Source organism: Oryx dammah, unplaced genomic scaffold, assembly GCF_014754425.2.
Source record: "Oryx dammah isolate SB20612 unplaced genomic scaffold, SCBI_Odam_1.1 HiC_scaffold_24, whole genome shotgun sequence".
Lineage (NCBI taxonomy): Eukaryota > Metazoa > Chordata > Mammalia > Artiodactyla > Bovidae > Oryx > Oryx dammah.
The window spans coordinates 24,706,841-24,727,548 of record NW_024070208.1 but is presented as its reverse complement, the minus strand read 5'-3'; the positions used below and the strand labels follow the sequence as shown (position 1 = coordinate 24,727,548).

General features: G+C 37.8%; 1 protein-coding gene across 5 annotated transcripts in view; it reads right to left on the bottom strand.

Annotated features, from left to right (window-relative positions):
* Positions 1–798: 798 nt before the first annotated feature.
* ALG5 (ALG5 dolichyl-phosphate beta-glucosyltransferase) overlaps positions 799–20,708 on the bottom strand; it is a 28,159-nt gene continuing 8,249 nt past the window's right edge. For 2 of the 5 annotated variants that reach the window (XM_040267056.1, XM_040267055.1), the window contains exons 6-10: positions 20,532–20,645; positions 15,393–15,452; positions 10,135–10,286; positions 3,052–3,137; positions 799–992 (exon numbers count right to left, since the gene is read on the bottom strand). In XM_040267056.1, the coding sequence (XP_040122990.1) occupies positions 895–992; positions 3,052–3,137; positions 10,135–10,286; positions 15,393–15,452; positions 20,532–20,645 (510 nt within the window). In that variant the 3' untranslated portion in view covers positions 799–894. The remainder of the gene's footprint in view (positions 993–3,051; positions 3,138–10,134; positions 10,287–15,392; positions 15,453–20,531; positions 20,646–20,708) is intronic. The other 3 variants (XM_040267060.1, XM_040267061.1, XM_040267057.1) reach the window with 2 other exon arrangements.

Sequence of the window (20,708 nt, the reverse complement as noted above, 5' to 3'; positions counted from 1 at the left end):
TGTGAGCTGGGCAGGTGACTGCTCTGTGCCTCAGTTTCGTCTCCTGTTGTAAAAGTTAGGTGAGTGATTATGTACTAAGTGCTTATAACAGTGGTCGGCAGATAGTCAACACTCAATAAATGGTAGGTATTATCATTACTTTCTTTAAAACATCAAAAACAATCAAATTCTGAGTTTCAGGGGATCATTATAATGGCTGTTTTTTAGTCGTTAGCTTCTCAAAAAACACATTAGGCTTCTGATGTTAAGTAAATATTTACTAATATCATAACACTTTCTTTTTAATAGAGAATTTCTAATTTTTATTAACAAAAACTCAAGAGGGAAAGGCTGACGGGAGCTAAGAAAGTATGGTATATTTAAGAGAAATTAGGAAGGAGATAAATAAGACTAATGTATAAGAATGTAGATACCTTTGTGAACAAGCCTATATACTTTCTTTAAAATAAATTTCCTATACTTTTTAATAGGATGAACTCTGAGTTTAATATAAATTTATATACATTTAAATATTTATTTTTAAATACCTGAACACTTATATGATTATTGTTTATATTTAAATTCATGAGCATTGTATAGGCATTTTAGAATAAGAATGCTTATGTCTTCTGTTTATACTTCTCAGAATCATAATGATAACTGACCTACTAATAAATAAACAAAATTGCTAAAGCAAAGGGAAATCTGACCTTTGCTATAAATACCTTAAAAATTTTTGTCAAAAAGACGTATAAAGATTTTTACTTCTGACAGTAAATTCTTCGAAATTATTAAAAGGCGGACAATACACAGGTTTACTCCAGCTTTAAACTTTTAATTTCAAATGAAATAATGTGACACTGATACATAAGAATACAGTCAAAGAGGGCAGATTACTTAATTCACTTTTCTGGTTCATTCAAGCCTCCAGGCACCAGTCAAATACCGAAGGCGTATAAAAAGTAGATCCTTTCCCATCTGTAGCCAGCTCCAAAAGGGAACTAATTTGGAACCTGTAATTTAAAAATAATTTAAAATTAAAAATATTTTCAGAGGAAAATATAACAGTTAAAACTGTATTTTAGAAGTCAATCTACACCATCTTTGTGAGCTTCTAGTCACCATAATTTGTATTTTCTGTATGTAAACCACAATTTGTACATGTAAAAATGATTTTTTGGGGGTAAGTCTTCATGTTGTACACACTGCTTTTCAGTTTCATGCACTACAGAGAATTGGGCACACCTCTGTACATAATACAAGTACAGATTAATAATCTGAGATAAGAAAGCCGAGACAGAAATCCAAATTTTACTCTATTTCTACTAAAGATTTTAAATCAGATAAAAGAAATACATCTTAGTTAGGCCGCCTTCTTGTCCAGTGGTTGTCAAATGGCAACATGTCAAGCCCAGTTGACTCCATGAGATTTGCCTCCTTGAGCGTGTTTTAAAGCTTAGATTCCTTTGTTTTAACCCTTGGAATTGTTTTTTTTAAGTAACTCAGCAGTAGGGCCTCCTTCCCCTCCAGTTTCAGTTAACTGGGGTGCTGGGTGGTAAAGTGACCTGGTCAGGACCACAGGACAGCCACTGACAGTTTCCAGATTTAAGGCCAAATGCTCTGGCTTTCTCTTTTTCTTCCTACCCCCCTCTCCCCAACTTTACTGAAGTATAAATGACAAATAAAACTGAAATGTATTTAAGGTGCACAGTGCGATGATCTGATACCTGGATACACTGTGAAATGATTACCACAATCAAGTTAACACATCCACTGTAATTTTATTTAAATCGTGGACCAGACAGTTAAACATCTTTAAAACCAAAGTGAATGGTTTCTCTAAAAACAATAAAAACAAAACACCTTGATGTGAAATAAAACTTGGGGGCATCTAAACTGAGAGTTTCAGATGGCCCCTGCTCCAGCAGGGAGTCTCGAGCAGAGGGTCTGGGGATGATGAACACAAAACCCGCTCACTGAGTGAAATGGTTAATGTGATTTAATATCAGCTACCTGAGAAATGCAAAGTGAGCAAATGATCTAAACTGAAATGCAGCTGTACTTTCCCCCACTTCAGCTTCCCATAGAGTCTATGCTGGGCACAGAGCAACACAGAAACTTTGATGGAGCCGAGCACAACGGGTCAGAGCATCCCCTCACCTGCTTCCCTTCCCAGGTGGTCTGTGCTGCTAGCATGGCAATGAGTCAAACCGCTGTAAACTCAGTATGATTCAGCAAGATTCCCAGAGGTGTGCATAGTTTGTATGGTTTCTAGACTGGTTCTTAAGCTTTTTCTGTCCCTAAACATCTCAGGTTGCTTAATACCACACTGACTTTTCAAGAGGAGGCCATGCTCACCTGGAGGAGAGGTAACTAAAAGTCTCCAGTAATGCTCCTCCCACACGGTGAATTAATTTGGGATCATTCTAAGGTAAGCAAAGGAGAACACTAGAATATATTTTGAATTCTAAACAGTGAGATCTGTTTAAGCACTTCTGAATAGAAATTATCAGGAATTATGATAGATATCACATATTATAAACCTTAGAGATCTTCACATTTTTGGATGTATATACAGACACTAGCTAAAAACCAGCTGTGAATGGATTATGGATATTTGGAGTAAAAGTAGCTATAATTCTTCATTTAGCTTTGCAAAGTGGTTTGTAGGTATTCTAAACTCACTGAGCAATGATATAATACAATACTAAAAAAAAAGGTATAAACAGTAAAGTTTACTTCAAGACTATTCACCTTGCTTGTAGCCTGAAGTCATCACGATCCTGTCTACTGTACAAGTTTTTACTGAATTTCTTAGGCAAGCTAGTAGGCCTCATGAAGACCCTAAGAAGAGACTAAAAATATCCAGAAGGCAGTAAGCCAGCTGGAGGCAGGTAGCGGGGATCAGTAGGCAATACTGTCTATGAAACTGCCTCTCTGAGTCAGGACAGCTGAGTGGGCCCTGAGCGGGGCGAGGGGTGACAGGAAAGCCAGCTGACGTCACTGGGCAACTGTATGGTCTGAGGTCTTCCCCCGACTTAAGATCAGCTGTAACATAAACAATATGCTCACCTTCAATTTCAGTCCAGTTGACAGCAATTTCTGCTATTGGGATTTTAAAGAACTGGGCTATGTAAAGCAGTTCTACATCAAACGCCCTGAAATTAAAAATATATGGCTATTTATTTTTAAAAAGACAAACAGAGTATAACTAAATCTCTACCTTGGCATGTTTTAAAGAAGCTTACACGGCTGATTATAAAAGCTTATATTGTAAAAGTGAAGGTCAGATAAATGTAAGGTCAAATAAAAGTCAAGGAGTGGAGGAGTTTCAAGGCAAATAAAAATGTTGTGTGTCACTGCGTAACATTTAAATGAGAAATATGGTGTCTCTCACAATGCAGAAACGCGCAGAGGTAAAAATGTTCTCGGTGTCCAAGAGAAAATTTAATCCAAGAGAAATTTTTAAGATTGATGGTTTTCACATCCAGCTTTTGCTAGCTCAAGATACAGAACTGATAGCATTTTAACCTGATTAAGAGAGCTGATAAAACAACCATTGAGAAGCACTGGGAGAGAACGTCCTCAGTGACTTTAGAGCTGCTTGATTATGTTCTTCTACCATCCAAGAACCAAGGTTTCGTTTCGAAGTACAGGGTCCCTGTGGCCTACCTTCCGCCTTCCCCTTCCCAGTGCTGTCCCGGGCTGCACAGTAGAAGCAGCTGGCGAAAGTGAAAAGCCAGTTTCGGCTGGTGTGAAAGGCCAGGGGTGTATGTATAACTACATATGTACAGAGAAATCATCTCCAGTTTCAATTCCCAGCTCAGCCTTCCTTCTACCTGTGAAAGGTTCTTTCTTAAAGATCTTCTGCAGTCAGTCCTTTGATTTAGGTCAAGTCTGCTTCCATTGACATTTCTGAGTCCTGATATGTTGGATTCTTACATTATTCTCCACCAGTTGCTTCCTTTCACCGGCATTAGGACCACTCCCTGTGCTGCCCTTCTCCGTGCTTTTGCCTGTCTCTAAAGGCACTGAAGTCTTTCACTGTTTTGCTTTCATTCTTGAGACATTAACACCCCCTTCTCACTCCACTTTCTTGACTGCACAGAACATACTTCAAACTTCCCAAGCTTGGTTTAAAAATATTAGCACAAATAGCAAAACACCTCTAATCCACTTCCATTTGATTTCCCTGATACCACGCAATCTGAATTTGGAGTTTTGTTGTCTTGGCTACAATACTACCAATGTCCATTATGCAACTAGTTTAAATCCCAAGTGTTTGGATAATTCAATATGAAAACTTTTTTTTTAAACATGTAATGCCTTTTCTTATCCTAATAAAATATTTACTTAAGATGATAAAACCATCCACAAAGAAGTTTCTAAAAGGACTATGTAAAACTTCCGTTAAAAAGAATTGTGATATTCATGAAAGAAGGAAGCAATTTGAATATTAAGCCTTGTGCTTAATCCTTCACTCTCTCAACACAAAACCCAAAAATTACCTAATGGGCTTCTGGGTTAGTTCTAATGATATTCAATAATCTGATCAAGATTATTAAATATTTCTCCAAGCATATCAGTATAGAATCACTGACTCATAAAAGGCACAAGAATGATGAATGAAAAGGAGTGGGGTGAAAAAGTAGCTGAATAGCTGAATTTATATTAAAAAAACTGAAAGGGCTATTCATCTTCTAAACTATTATTTTTATTATAGCCTTCACCTCTTAAACATTTTAGATGTGAGGTGTTTATTAAAACAAAACACATTACCATGTTATAAATAAAAGACCAATCTGGTACCAAAGCAAACATTATAATTAAAATACCAAGTCCTTCTAGCTGGATAACAAAGAGAAGGGTCATTCTCCAACTAAGTGACTTCTTGAGCTTTTTAAGTGTGGAGAGGACAAAGCTGCCGTGTTTTCTTTTGTGACTTAGTTCCTGGTATATCTGTTCCCTTATGAACAGATCCATTTCTGGAGAATGAAGAGTGTGCTGACTGTTAAACAGCAGATACACACATACCCTCCTGCTCCCTCCTGAAAGACCACTAAAATTAAAATGACAATGAAAGGATAGTAAGACAAGAACAAAAGATGATGTGAGTAGCAAAAAAAAAAAAAAAAAAAAATCTGAATGTTGGAAAGCAGCTGGACAAGTAACCAGGCATAGTGAACAGCGGCAGAGGGAAAAGCCCAGAGCAGCTAATGGTCACAGAGGCCCCTAAGGTTCAGGCATCAGAGCCTCAAGGGACCTCTGTTAAGTGGAGGTGCAGTGGGCTGCAAACTAGAGGACTCACTGAAAATCTGTATGGGATTCTCCTTTCTTCCAATCGGTTCTGAAAATGCTGGCAGCCAGGCTCATGTGTCCTAGGCAGGAGATTGAAGGATCTCACTTTAGTGAAAATGACCAGCCCCCAAACATAGTGATAGCTGGGAGTTACCCCTACAAAGTGGCCCCACACGTTTAGTCCACAGTGACATCTACCAGTTGGTCAGAGTTCTTTGACCATGCACACAGCTGCTGATGAGCTTTACAGGGTCATACTAAAGATACCTGAAGGTAAACTTTAATGATGGAAATAAACATAAAAAAACTGGAGCAAAAGAAACAAGGCAAAGAAAGAAGAAAATCTCGAAGTGTTAAATGAGACATTGAGACGTAGTGGAAGATACTATAGTCGTAAAACAGAGAAGAATGAATAGTGGAATACAAGAGTTGTAGGAAATTGCAGTTTTGATAGCAGAGATAAAAATTCAAAAGGAAGGTTAGATGACAAAATCGAGGAAACCTCAATAGAAAAATAGGAAGAAGAGAAAATAAAATTAGAGGACCAACAGGGAAGTTCTACATGTGTTTTACAAATGAGAAGAGAGAGGAAATTGTTGAAGAAAGGATTAAAGGACATTTCTGAGCAACAAAGGACATGGGTTTCCAGAGTTAGAGGCCTACTGAGTTTTCAACAAAATGCATGGAAAAGAGCCATATTAAGTCGCTGAATCATGACATTTCAAAACACTGGAGGAAAATAAGGCTTCCAAAGTGGGGGGGTGGGGGGTGGGGTGGAAACAATATGCCACAGAAGAGAATCAAGATTAGATTATCAACAGAACTGGACTTTTCCAGAGAAACACTGAGTGCCAAAGAAAACAGGGCAACGCTTTCCAAATCCTGAGGAAAAGTGATTTCCAACCTGTAACTCTTTCTCCAGCTAAGCGGTAAACGAGCGTGAGGGTGGAGTAAAGGCACGCCTCCACACGCGGGCTCTTGCAGTGCCTGTTTCACGTTTTCAGGAAGTTTCATAGAGGATGTGCTCTACTAAAACAGGGGGGAAGCCAGGGAGAACGAGATGGAGGACAGGAGCTGCAGCAGGCAAGGAAACAACTAGAAAGGAAGAGCCGACGAGATGTCTCAGAAAAAGATGGAGCTGAGGCATAACCTGATGCCTCTGGGAACTCACTCTCCTGTCAGAGTGAGCATGAGGAAGTGTCAGATCCACAGTCAAGAAATGCCAGCAAAAAGCTCCAGGCAGTTATTACCTTCAGGAAAAACAAAAAGTACTACAATTATATGGGTCTATAATCTCATTGCATGCTACAGATCAAATCTGAATTCTCCTTACCCAGCTAGAATGATCAACACTGAGCTGAACAAAATTATTTTAAAACTTCACTAACGTAAGTGTGGAGGGTAAACAGTAGTTTAAGAGTATACTTAAACATTCATTTCCTACTTTGGAAAGTAATATCTAAAAATGAAAAACTGAGACACAGCTATGTAGACACTTTGCTCTGAGTATGCAGCAAATGCCACAAGCAAGCAGTAAAAAATGACAGTGGCTTCAGTGAGGGAGCAGAAATGGGGGCGGGGGGTGGGGGAGTCAAAGGCGGTGGGGCGAAAGACAACAGCCTTCTTATAAACCCCATGGAATGCCTTCAAATTATAAACATCAATAACACTGATTAAAAATAAAAATATTATTTACTAGAAGAAGGTACAGTTCAAAGAATCCATTTTAAAAATTACTCATAAACGGGGTCAAATTATATCTTAACATTCAATGGGAAGACTTTAGGTGAGGCAGAGTTCAGAGGATGGAGATTATATATATTTATATTTAACATTTAATGTTACTCATACTCAAGCAATTCTGAATCAAAGAGATGGCTGTAGTCTTTCAACTTGGGCAATACCGTGTGCATTATACCTTGATGTTTTCTACAACCTAGAAACTCTACTTGACTTGAATTTCATGAAAATTACGAGAAAAATTTCAGTGACTCTTTAGAATAAGTCCTCTTAAGAAATGTGTCCAAGGTGACACCTACATGGAAATGAGTAGATGCACAATTTGATTTCTAAAACTTACACTGCATAAGACAAAACCCACATCAGCTCTATAGTGTTTCTTGATTGAAGTGTAAGAACAGAGATGTTTAAATAAAAACAGTGAGACATTACTGCCTATCAGGCTGATACATGCCTATTTGATGGTTCTCCTTTATGGGTACAAAAGAAACATTATTGGATCCTAAAGAGAGATGTGAGAGGTTAAAATTTTAAGTCAATCAAATCTCAAGTAGTTAGAAGGGTAGGCACATGAACATAAAATTTACAGAAGAAAGAAAAACAAAACACATTCTTTAACTTAAAAAAACACATAAAACCTGGGAAAGGTGCTGGCTAATAGGGCAGCCACTGTCCACATGTGGCTGGTCTGAACCGACAGGTACTATACTCTCAAGACATAGTACAGAGAAAAGAACGTAAAATAGTTCAATATCTTTTTCATACTGAATGCATGCCAAAATGACTATGCTTATATTGTGTTAAAGATAGTATTAAATTTCATCTTTCTACTTTTTAACGTAGCTACTACAAAGTTTAAAATTACACATATGGCTTGCATTTGTGTCTTCTATTGTATTTCTGTTGGACAGTGCTGCCTTAGAACAATCCTGACAAGGAAATTTCATGATTTTAAAGTTATCAAGCCTAAAACTGTACTGCTCTCCATTTTTAAGTCCTTCCTTTCAAACTACAAAGAACCTAGCTCTTTGACCCTAGATTTGGACATAACCGCTAAACGAAAAATACCTACTGCAGAGGTGTGTTTCTGGAGTGGCTTCTTAGAGTCTCTGATTTTAGAGTCCATTAACTATCAGTATATTTTCTCCAACAACATAACAGAAACATGCATTTAAATTTAAAGACCAAATATAAGTACTTAAAATTTAACCTAGGGAAAAAGGATTTAAAAACATGTTGATCGGGACTTCCCTGGTGGTCCAGTGGCTAAGTCTCAGAGCTCCCAATGCAGATGGGCCTGGGTTCAATCCCTGGTCAGGAAACTAGATCCCACATGCTGTGACTAAGACCTGGCACAGTCAAATAAATAAACATTAAAAAAAAAAAAAAGTTGATCATTTTAATTCTGAAACTCCAGTTTCTTTAAAGTTATTTGGGAAGATTAGATGACATCTGTTTCTAGGGGGTAACAAATATTTGCAAACACATGCATGAAAGTTATACAGACTACATGAATATCTACTGGAATAATTATGCAGACTCCTGCCACAGACAGAATTCACACAGAACTCAGAACTAGCACTGAGTATTAATTCTTACAACAATATTTACTGAGTAGCTATGATGGGTCAGGCACTCTCTTAGCCAATGAACTATACCATATGTTAATATTTTATATTCTGTCATAAATGTTATGACATTTAATCATCTCAAATCCATTTACTTTTTGTTTTTAAAGTGTGCAACCGACTAGGATTTTCTGCTCTTGTGGAGCTTATGTTTTAATAGAGTAAAAGAAACATTACACAAATAAAATACTACAGATGTGACAGGTACTACAAGAAAGGTTTATGGTGCTCCAACAGCATACAGTAGGGGCATCTGGTCTACTACAGAGAGTGAGGGCAGGTTGTCCTAAGGAAGATCTGAAGGATAAGCAGATGCTGACAGAGAGGCAGTGAGTGGTGAGAAGGGAAGAAACTGCATGTGGAGACTTGGGTGGGCAAAATCATAAAATCAATATTGATGCTGATATCATTATCACTCTCAAGGCCCAGGGAAGGCACTCAAAGGCCATGGGAAGCAAAGAGGTACGTCTGATCATTTCTAATTTCTGAAGAGATCCCCCTGGCTGCAGCATCGGTACTGATGTCCTATGGAGTTTTTAACTCTGAAACTGGAGTTTCAGAATTAAAATGATCAAACTGATGGTGGTGAAGAGGAAGAGAAATGAAGGGACAGTTAGAACGACTCCAGGTTTCAGGCTTCTGTGTCACACTGTTAGTCCCTAAACAGGCTGAGAGCTGATGCGAGGTCTGGGACGAAGAGAGGCTGAGAGAACAGTATATTTTAAGATAGAGTGCTCTGAAGTATTGAATGTTGCTCATGGATTCATCAAGATGGTAAGTAATCATATTAAACAAGACAACTGGATTTAATGATAGAAGGGTAACGAGATGTTTAGAGGGGAGGACGGGTGAGGAGTGGCAAGTAGGAAGATGGAGACAATGAATACAGACCATTTTTCCAGGAAAAAGTTGGCTGTGGAAGGAAAGAGGGCTAGGGCTGGAGGGGTGCTGGTGGCTGGTGTCAATGGAGACCATGCTTTTTTAATGGCGAGGGAAATTTAAACTTGAAAAAACTGATGAGAAAAACATGGTTGAGAGAAAGGGCTAAACACACAAGAGAGAAAGTAAGTGAACAGGACTGGGTTCTTAGAAGGTGGAAGGGGATGCAGAGATCCAAGAACTGGCCTCAGGCAGGAGAGGGAACTCATTCTTATAAAGAAAAAAGAGAAACTGGATACCCTTTTCTGCTTTGATATTTCTGAATTTTTCTTCGAAGGAAAAAGGAAGCTTAAGGAAATAGGATGTTTTCAGGCCTCTTGATTGATACTGTCCATAATCAAGGTGAATATATAACTTCATACCCTATATTTGGTTTGAGATTTTAAAAATAAGAACCAAACCAGTATAGGCACAGATTAAGTTTACAGATATAAGTATGAATTTTGTTTAAACCTGGAGGTTCATTATGAGAATACAAGGTTGCTTCCCATTACCTGGAGTAACTGCTGCATAAGAAGACACACCAGACACACGCCGGTTAGGAACCTACCATCGTTCAATGTGGAGAGATGAAAACGTCCGTGACGCTGCTTCTCGAGTTAATAATTTGAACCCACACTGTGTGTCCCTGATTCCTTTGACACAAAGGAACCACACCAGAAAGTGGAACCCATACATGAGAAGAGTACGGAAGTAAGAACGCTGCAACAAAGACAAAATATAAATGACATTTCCATTTATCTATAAAGGAGACGTTGAAAACAATCTGGCTGCAGAGAACTGCAATTTAATATTTAACTGACTGGGCAGCTCTCACAAATGAACACCATCATCCCATTAGCTGCCCTGGTGAAGTCTATTCTAGACACCGAGGATGCCTACTGCTTGGAGCTGGGCGGGGGCTAGAGAAGTAGTTCCTTCCTTCCTGGAGGTTTAGTCAGACAAGAAGAATCACAGTGACTGTGAGAGCGGAGGCTTCAGTTGGCCAGAAACCTGCACAGCAGCCGGGGGGGCTGCTATGAGCAAGAGGAACATCTCCACCGTCTTTCATGCCTCTGTGCCCCAAACATATTTTGGTTTCAAAAAAGGTGAGTTACCAGATTATCTTGTAAAAATGAAACATGATTTCAACCTGAAGTTTGATACCTGGCTAATGAGAATACAACAGCAGGGGTCAGCAAGATCGTCACAGAAGCCACAGACCATCAAGGAGTTTGAAACAAATACCCAGTCTCCCTAATTAAGTATGGCAGATATTTCTGATAAAATACACTTTAACAGGCTAAGTTCTTTTTTGGAAATTAAATTTAAATAGTCTTTTATCTGCTGCTGCTAAGTCACTTCAGTCGTGTCTGACTCTGTGTGACCCCAGAGATGGCAGCCCACCAGGCTCCCCCGTCCCTGGGATTCTCCAGGCAAGAACACTGGAGTGGGTTGCCATTTCCTTCTCCAATGTGTGAAAAGTGAAAGTGAAGTCACTCAGTCGTGTCCGACCCTCAGCGACCCCATGGACTGCAGCCTTCCAGGCTCCTCCATCCATGGGATTTTCCAGGCAAGAGTACTGGAGTGGGGTGCCATTGCCTTCTATTCCTTATTGTTAGCCGTCATTAATTTTATTATTAGTAGTAACACAACATATATATTTTATTCATAAAACAATGAAAACTTAAAAGCATAAGAAAAACAGATCAGTAATTATGGCAGTCAAGACTTTCGTATTTAGGGTTAAAAAAAGATAAGATCTCTTAAAATTTTCTGTAATTGTGGTAGTAGAAACCGATGGAATGATATATTACATATGCACAGAAGAAACCCAGTAAAAGTCTATGCAGAATAATATCTCATCTTAGTAAATCAAGGTCCTTCCCTCCTTTTGGCTGTTCTTTTTCATTACTGTAATCTTTAGGATCGTTCTTCATTGACATGACTTTTTCTATCACCAAGGAACAAAATCATGATTCAACAGTCATATAAGATGATGTAAGAGAAAAGCCACTGCACTGAGCAGGCCTGTATTTGAATCCTGGCTCCATTAATAATTAGGCTGACCTTGAGCATGTTCCTTCGACTCTCAAAATCCCACTTCCCTCATTTAGAATGAAAATGCCTGCCTCACAAAGGTAAGGATTAAATGGTATAATATTAAAGTCTTTAGCCTGGTGTTTGGTACAGGAAGTAACAGACACTTAATAAATGCTTTCAATAAGGGAAGGAAAGCTTCCCTTTGAAAGCTCACTTTAACCTCCTGACCATATTTCACTTGTGTATTAAATAGGACAAGAAGGGAAGGAAGAATAAAATATCAAACTTATCTAGATGGTACTGAAACAAAGTCTTTGGAAAGCTCTAACACTTCTCACTGATCACCTAGAATCATGAGTTCCGTTTTGATGTAAGTATGTCTTACCTCACTAAGCAGATAGGGCAGAAACCTCATCTTAACATACTCTGGGGATCTCACAACAGCTTGCTCACTGCCTTCCATTTAAAATATTTCCAATAAATACTGATTAAACCTCCAAAACAGCATTTATGCTTAGGAAAGGAACAAACAGAAATCAAAAGATAGAAAAATAAAAATTAAAAGGTAGAAAAACAATACCTATAAACTAGTTCTCAAATGATTTTTAATGTGATTGAGATGAGCTTGCTAGTAACCAAATAAAAATATTCATGACTGTTTTTGCTTGAATGTTAATAGAAGATTTTTGTTTGTTTTAGGATAATGGCTATCTAAGAAAAAAACAAAACACAAACGTGGCATTCACATGAGGACTTTAACCTATTTGGTTTCTAACATATTGAAAAGTGTAACAATCTAAACAATAGGACCTTTAATTTTTAAAACTTGAAGAAGTCTCTTAAAGTTTAGAAGACATATAAAAACACAGACCTATTTAGTTAAATGAAGGTAACAAAGTCAGAGGAGAGCATTATATGAACTTCTGAAGTAGATATTTTAAAATATTTACTATTTTAATATTATCAATAATTTCTAATGTTTATGAAACATAAAAAGGAATTCAGGTGAAATTTAAAGCTGACTGGTAATTTTATTATCTTAAAAAGAGGAGTTAAAGAAGTCTCAAGATTTAAGCAAAGACTCTTCAAAAATATAACCTAAAGAGATCAAACAAGCAGTAATGGATTCTATTTTGAATCCTTTAAAAATGATAAATTTGAGAATATCCAGACAATATAAACACAACTGTTTTAACTGTTACACAGAACATCTGGGCATATGAACACATTTAAGGATGCTTAAATGACCCCACTGGTGCTGTATCATGCACGTCTGTCTTCCAAGAGGGCAACAGAATAGATGGTAGGATTAACTGAGAATATGTATAAAGGCGTTTAGGAAAGGTAAGTCTGAAAACTACACAGTTTAGCTACCAAAGTTGCTGTTTACTGTGTTAATTAATACTCCTGTAATTTTTTCACTGTCCACAGATCGATCACCATGGAGGATTTGCATCGCCTGTAGCATGTTAAAAGAACCCGAGTGTCCAAGAAGTGGATGTCCGTGCCGCGGTTTCCTGGGCATGTGGCCAGTGGATGTGTTGCCCCTTGGAGATGACCTTCTCTATGACAGACATACTTCTATGAGAATCACCTGACTTGAACTACAAGCCTACTCAGCAGGAGTTACACACAGTGGCTCCAGTGAATAACTGCTGATCAGTTTACCCTTTCTCTCTGGAGCAGCTGCCAATTCTATAGAGCCCCAAAGCACTATGTCAGTCACTAAGTTTTAGAGATGGAGGAATGGATGGGCAGATGACAGGAAAAAGAGATCCTGGGGTAGATCCTTTGATGACTGGTTAAAAGCAGCACCAAGTAAAAGAAGGCCCAGATCATAGCACAGTCTCATTCTAAATACTATTTTGAAAAAATTCAAAGAGTTTTCAACTAATGGAAGTTCTAAGTGAAAAGAATTTACATTGTTAAAAAAAAAACCAAAAACCACAATTCCCTTCTATTGCCAACAAACAATAACAGGTCCCAAGCATTTCTTTTCTAGATTACTTCAACTGCTTCCTATTTCTCCAATCTTTTTCCTTTCCAAGTTTATTACAATTTTTTCCCCATTTATATATTTTTTTAAAAAAAGGAAAAAATTTACTCACAAAACCCTTAATCTGTTTTCATGTTTTTGTTTGAATAGATTTTTTACACAAACAGTATACTGCATTTATAGTATTATACTGTTTTCCATACCACCTAACATTTTAGTACTTCCCTACATTATTATACAGTCTCCACTGTGAAGAGAAGTGAAAGTCACTTAGTCGTGTCCGACTCTTTGTGACCCCATGGACTACACAGTCCATGGAATTCTCCAGGCCAGAATATTGGAGTGGGTAGCCTTTCCTTTCTCCAGGGGATCTTCCCAACCCAGGGGTTGAACCCAGGTCTCCCGCATTGCAGGCGGATTCTTTACCAGCTGAGCTACAAAGGAAGCCCATTAGCATCTATTTTATTGCTGTATGCCATTTCATCCAGGGGAAATATGCACAGTTTCTAGTGTTGGGATATAGTATTTTATAGTTTCTAGTATTTCACAATTAAAAATCATGTTCTAAACATCTTGCACATATACTTTTCCTTTCATTATCTCTTGTGTATCAGTGAAGTGATGAAGTTGGACTAGCTAGCCTCTAAATTCTTTCAGCACTAAACTTCTAGGAGTTTTATATTCTCTATGGTTAATAGATTAACCTTTTCCAAATACCAGTAAGATTTCATAGGGTTACAGAGTTACATTTGGACTAGATGCTAAAGAAGATATAATAATTTATTTCTTAAATAAAAAAAAAGGAGAGTTCAAGTCTTCACATTTGAGCAAAATCCTTAAGGGATTTAATGGTTCTGCTATCAGTATATCTTGGGGAAAAAATTATAATTTTTTCATGTCCTATTTCAGAATCACTGAGGGGAAGGGTCAATCTTATATTCCATTGGTTCTCAAACTCTGGTTGCATAGGGTGACCTGGGAAACTTAAAAATGCAGACTCTTGATCCCATGGCTAGAATCTGATTTAGTGTCTGAGACTGGCCTAGGAATGTGCGTTAAAGAAAAACACAAACAAAGAAAACACGCCCCAGATGATTTTGACCTTCCTCTGAAAACTACAGCTTTATGCTCAATCTATGTGACCACTCTAGCAGATGAACATGTAAGAATATAATGGACAGTTACTGAGCCTGATACATTAGGTCTACATTTTTACATGAAAATAATTAAAATAACACTGCATAGAATGATTCCTTGTTATATTTTTTCCTTGAAGTCACTCCAGCTTCTTAGCCTAATCTGTAAATTACCACCTCAAGAAGTTAATGTCTTCACTGATTTTTTTAATATACTGAAAAGGGCAGCACAACTTTACTCATATAAAGTTATGTTGCTTTTCTAAGGGAAACAAGTTTTAAAAATTTAAACTTTGAATAAAATTTAAAATATAGTATTTCAGTGTGCTGACATGAGAAAAACTAAAGGCAAGTTGATTGGTTCAAAAATGCATCATTGGGAGAAATCTGCCTTATACAATAACTGAATGGAGATGCTCTTTGTGTCTTCAAAAAAGAGCTGCTTGCATCCTAAATCAAAGTGAAGTCTACAGTCTCCCTTTACACTCATGAAAAAGAAAAAAAAAAAAAAATCAATTCCTGTATGTGCTAATATTTCCTTTTGAAAGGAACCTCATTTTTATGAGATTAATTATGAAAGTTTAAGTTTATTTCATGCTAATGTATATGTTAAAAAAAAAAAAAGGATGCATGCATCTTTGATGAAAGCCTCACCTGAGCAATTGATTCTTTTTCCAAATGAGCTCGAGATCCACAAGCGATAGCCATTTGATCCTGAAAAAAGAAGCAATGAAATCAGTATCACTATTAAAAACATTTGCTTTCAATGTAAATATCTTATTTTTTAGAAACTATTTTTCTTAAGTAATGTTAAATACCTTTAAAGGTTTACTGAGGAGTTCAAAATCTTAAAGAAGTCTAATTGTATTTACTGAGATGACAGTTTTCCCTGCTAAATATAAGAGGCATGGATTATTTCAGAATTCATATATTTAAGCGATTTTTCTAACTGAAAATATTTTGTCAATATAATTATAATAAAAATTAGTAGTATTAAGAAGAAAAGGGTTATCTGTAGATAGTGTGATTTTATACGTAATCACTGCATTATGGAAAACCTAAGAATATCAACTGAAAACTGATTACAAATAAGAGAATGTATATAAGAGAATGTAAAAGATGAGTGGGCACAAAATGAATATGTATATATATAATATTTTAGTCTTATATGTAGATACAATGATCAGATAATCATAATGGAAGCAAAAACAATATTAATAACATGAATAAAAAGGAAAAATTTATAATCTTTACAAGAAATGTAGCAAGATCTAAATAAAGGAAACATACAAATGCAACCAAAGGAAAGAAAAATATCCAATGAAAGAGGGCAGACCATGACCATGGATGAGAGGATGTGATTACAGCATTAAAAAGGCAACTCCCTAACCTTTAAATTTAAAGCCATACCAATAGAAACATAAGAATATTTTTTCACTGATTTAGAGAAGCTAATTTGGAAGTTAATATTGAAAAATAAAGAACCAAGAAGAGCCAAGAATATTCTAAGAGTGAGAAAGGACTAGTCCAGAGGATTTAAAGTTACATTATAAACCTAAAAATAATTAAAACTAAAGTTGTTGTTTAGTCGCTAAGTGTGTCTGACTCTTTCACAACCTCATGGACTGTAGTCCCCACAGGTCCCTTTGTCCATGGGATCTCCCAGGCAAGAATGCTGGAGTGCCATTTCCTTCTTCAGATCTTCCCAACCCAGGGATTGAATCCTTGTCTTCTGCACTGCGGGGGATTCTTTACCACTGAGCCACCAGGGAAGCTAGAAAAACTAAGGTGCTATGCTGTGCTTAGTCGCTTATTCATGTCCGACTGCGACCCCATGGACTGTAGCCTGCCAGGCTCCTCTGTCCATGGGATTCTCCAGGCAAGAATACTGGAGTGGGCTGCCATACCCTTCTCCAGGGGATCTTTCCAACCCAGGGATTGAACCCAGGTTTCCCACATTGCAGGCAGATTCTTTACTATCTGAGCCACCAGAAAGCCCAAGAATACTGGAGTGGGTAGCTTTCCCCTTCTCCAGGGAACATCCTGACCCAGGAATCAAGCAGGGTCTCCTGCATTGCAGGCAGATTCTTTACCAGCTGAGCTACCAGGGAAGCCCAAAAAACTAAGGTGTGTGTGTTAGTCACTCAGTTGTGTCCGACGCTTTGTGACTCCAGGGACTGCAGCCCACCAGGTTCTTCTGTCCATGGAATTTCTCAGGCAGGAATCCTGGAGTGGGTTGCCATTTCCCTTCTCCAAATGATCCCAAGGGAGGCACAAATACACAAACCCCAGAAGAATTTTTCAATTTGACAAGAAAATCTTAAAGATTATTGTGTGGCAAAACAAGAAAAATCCAACCACATTAAAAATTAAAAGACAAATAAATTGGGGCAAAACACAATCATACCAAGAGCAATGTAAATAAAATCTATTAATTTTTTACCTTACTGTACACACACATTCTATAGATAGACAGCAATTTGAAAACTGTTATCCCAATTACAAATATACACATAATTTGATGCAGCAATTTTACAGCTAGAGATTCTTCCCATAATAAACTTGCATATGTGTAAAATGACATCTATATAAGGTTGAACACTTCAGTATTGTCTGAAGAGGCAAACCTGTACATCAATCCAAAGGGACTGGCTATGGAGCTGTGAAAGCATAAGGATTCTGATGTACACAGACGGCTCAATCTCCCAGTATGTTGTGAAATGCAAACAACAGGAATAATGCATAGTGTGTATTTAAAAAATAAAGAATACAACATACATCTTCTAGGTGGACATGCAGAAATGGATGACAGTAACTTCTGAGAGTGACTGGGTGACTGAGAAATGCAGAGCTAGGTTCACTGCATACCTTCTTATACTATTTGAACGTTGAACCATTAATCGAAATAAACTAAAAAAGTGCTCATTGTAAAGAAATTGGTAAGCATATAAATTTACATGCATACGGAAAAAAAGTTATTATAAAAACTCATGCATAATCTCACTACCTAAAAGCAGCCACTGCTAACATTTTGTATTATTTCCTTGTGTTTTTTTCTTTTTTTTTTGCTTTTGCTCTCCTTTCTGAAGTACTATTTACCCCAGTCTGGGGGAAAAAACCCAAAAAAGTGGCTTAAGAAATTACTCCCTGCATGCTAGTCCCAGTTGATTCAACTTTAAATCGCTAAACTACTCAACAGTTCAGTTCAGTTCAGTCGCTCAGTCGTGTCCAACTCTTTGCGACCCCATGAACTGCAGCACGCCAGGGCTCCCTGTCCATCACCAACTCTCGGAGTTCACTCAAACCCATGTCTGTTGAGTCAGTGATGCCATCCAACCATCTTATCCTCTGTCCGTCCCCTTCTCCTCCTGCCCTCAATCTTTCCCAGCATCAGGGTCTTTTCCAGTGAGTCAGCTCTTCACATCAGGTGGCCAAAGTACTAAACAAGTGATCATCATATACTTTGCTCAAAAAATTATTTTATAAAATCAAACATATTTTTATTGAGGTAGGACACTACTGGAGAAGGCGATGGCACCCCACTCCGGTACTCTTGCCTGGAAAATCCCATGGACGGAGGAGCCTGGTTGGCTGCAGTCCATGGCGTCGCTAAGAGTTGGACACGACTGAGTGACTTCACTTTCACTTTTCACTTTCATGCATTGGAGAAGGAAATGGCAACCCACTCCAGTGTTCTTGCCTGGAGAATCCCCGGGATGGGGGAGCCTGATGGGCTGCTGTCTATGGAGTCGTACAGAGTCGGACATGACTGAAGTGACTTAGCAGCAGCAGCAGCAGGACACTACAGGTTAGGAAACTAAAAAACTGGGAGAAAGCTTTACATTAAAAAAAAAAAAAGATAAACTATTTGGAACTGTAGATCCCTATTTCATTTGTTTGTCATATAAAGCTCTACTTGAATTATATACGTTTAGTTCACAACCTTAAAAGAATAATCATCTACAGAGAAGGGATTGCAGGAAAGTTTTTAAAGTTCACCAGGTAGGAATAATTAGCCTAGAATACGTGACCTGGTTACTCTTAGAGGATACACAAGAGAGAACTACAGCTGAGCCTTGAACAACACAGGGCTGACCGGGGCCTGTGGAGGGAGGTGGGGTGGAGGCACTCCTACATCCCTTTTGTTGGTCAAGGGTCAGCTGGAGCAGCACATTTCTTACTGTTGCCATTAAAAATAAAACCAGCCAAGAAGAAAGAGAACAGTGGAAGCCCCTGAAGAATAGGCTGGCGATCCTGTCAAACCAACGCTGTAAAAGACATTTAAGTTAACTTCTGCCATCTAGTGAGTCAGTTGTGCATTCATTCATTAGAGAACTCGACTACTTTGAAATTCATGTTCCTGCTTCATTATTTTCAGAACTATTCTAGTCAGTTTTCACTAGGGTTTAAGGAGATACATGTGAGGCATGCTTATGGGCTTTGTGGCTCAAATGGATTGAAAAGGGAGTACCAATTACATTAAAGATAGAACAAGAGCCTGTATCCTGAGAAACTGAAATTGAACATGCTGATGTGTAATAAATTCAGAGCCACATTTCCATTTCTTAACAAAGCCAAAGAAATACAGAAACAAAGGTGACAGCTCTTAAGAGGTACAGAGGCACCAGTATAAGGATGGGAGTCAAGGTCCAGTGGCAGTATTTACGAGGTAACAGCACCATGTCATAACTGGATCCTCACCAACTTTGGTAGAAAATGACCAGGATGATAAGAAAAAGAAATCTGCTATTTAAAAACTGAAATAACTATTGATAGGCCAAAGTCGAGAAGACCCATGGAAAACAGATAAAGTTCTATGCAGCTTTGTTGGGTTACCTGGGTTCCTTGCTGTTGTGAGATTTTTGTCATTCCTGTACAAGGGTGCACGGCTCTGAGGAATGGATCCACACCCAGCTTGAAGCCCTGACAATGGGGAGCCCTAGAAACTTCTGCTAAATCCTGGTATACAGTGTGTCAGTGAATGCTGTCCATAGGCACTAACTCATCCTCAAAGTCTGAATCTTTCTAGATTAGGAGTATTTCGTAAAAAGCTCAGAATATAGTAAAGTTATCTTCTTTCTCTAAATGGCTTTTAAAGGCTAGAAATGGCACCAGGATTTTCTTTCTTTCCTCAATCTTTACTTTTTTTTTTTTCTTTTAAAACAAATGTTGATACTGGCTTTATTCATAATTGCCAAATGCTGGAAAACTGTCCAAATGTCCTCCAACAGTTGAATGGATAAACAAGCTGTGGTACACCCACACAATGGAATACCACTTAGCAGTTAAAAGGCACAAATCACTGATACACAGCAACTGGGATGAATCTCAGATGCATTATGCTGAGTGAAAGTCAACCTCCACTTTTTGAAATTGTGGCACAAACAGACACGTAATCTTTTTCGAGTGGTTGTTGCTTGTGTTTTGTTTTTGTTTCATAAAAATAAGATTCTGTGATCCAGTTTCACTTCATATCTCTACCTAGAAGTGTCAGTCTGTGCTTTTACATAAAAGATTTAGCTGAATATGCATGATAAATATTAAAACTCTGGTGGGAGTAAAGCAATTTAAAATTGAGAGAGATGGACAGAATATTAAATAAGTAATTGTGAAGTGAATCTCAGAAAATCCGTGAATGTTAGTAATTAGCTCTTTTGTGGGACTGCATATAGAAATTTCACACCCCCCCCAAAAAAAATTCCCCAACTGTTTAACTTAAAAACACCATTTTGATTTTACTTTAGGCCCCTCTATTCTTTATTGACCATCATTTAAACTATACTCTATACTCACTGGCCAAGGCTGCAGATCATTCAGTCCTTTTTCTAATTTCTCAATATCTGGAAACTTGGTGGCTCCGTCAGCATCTGCCATAAGGATCTTTTTACCTCGAGAACTGAATACACCCTGTATGTCAAAATTTCAATTAAAAGAAAGTTGCTTAAAATCGAAGTTAAATTTGGTGACATA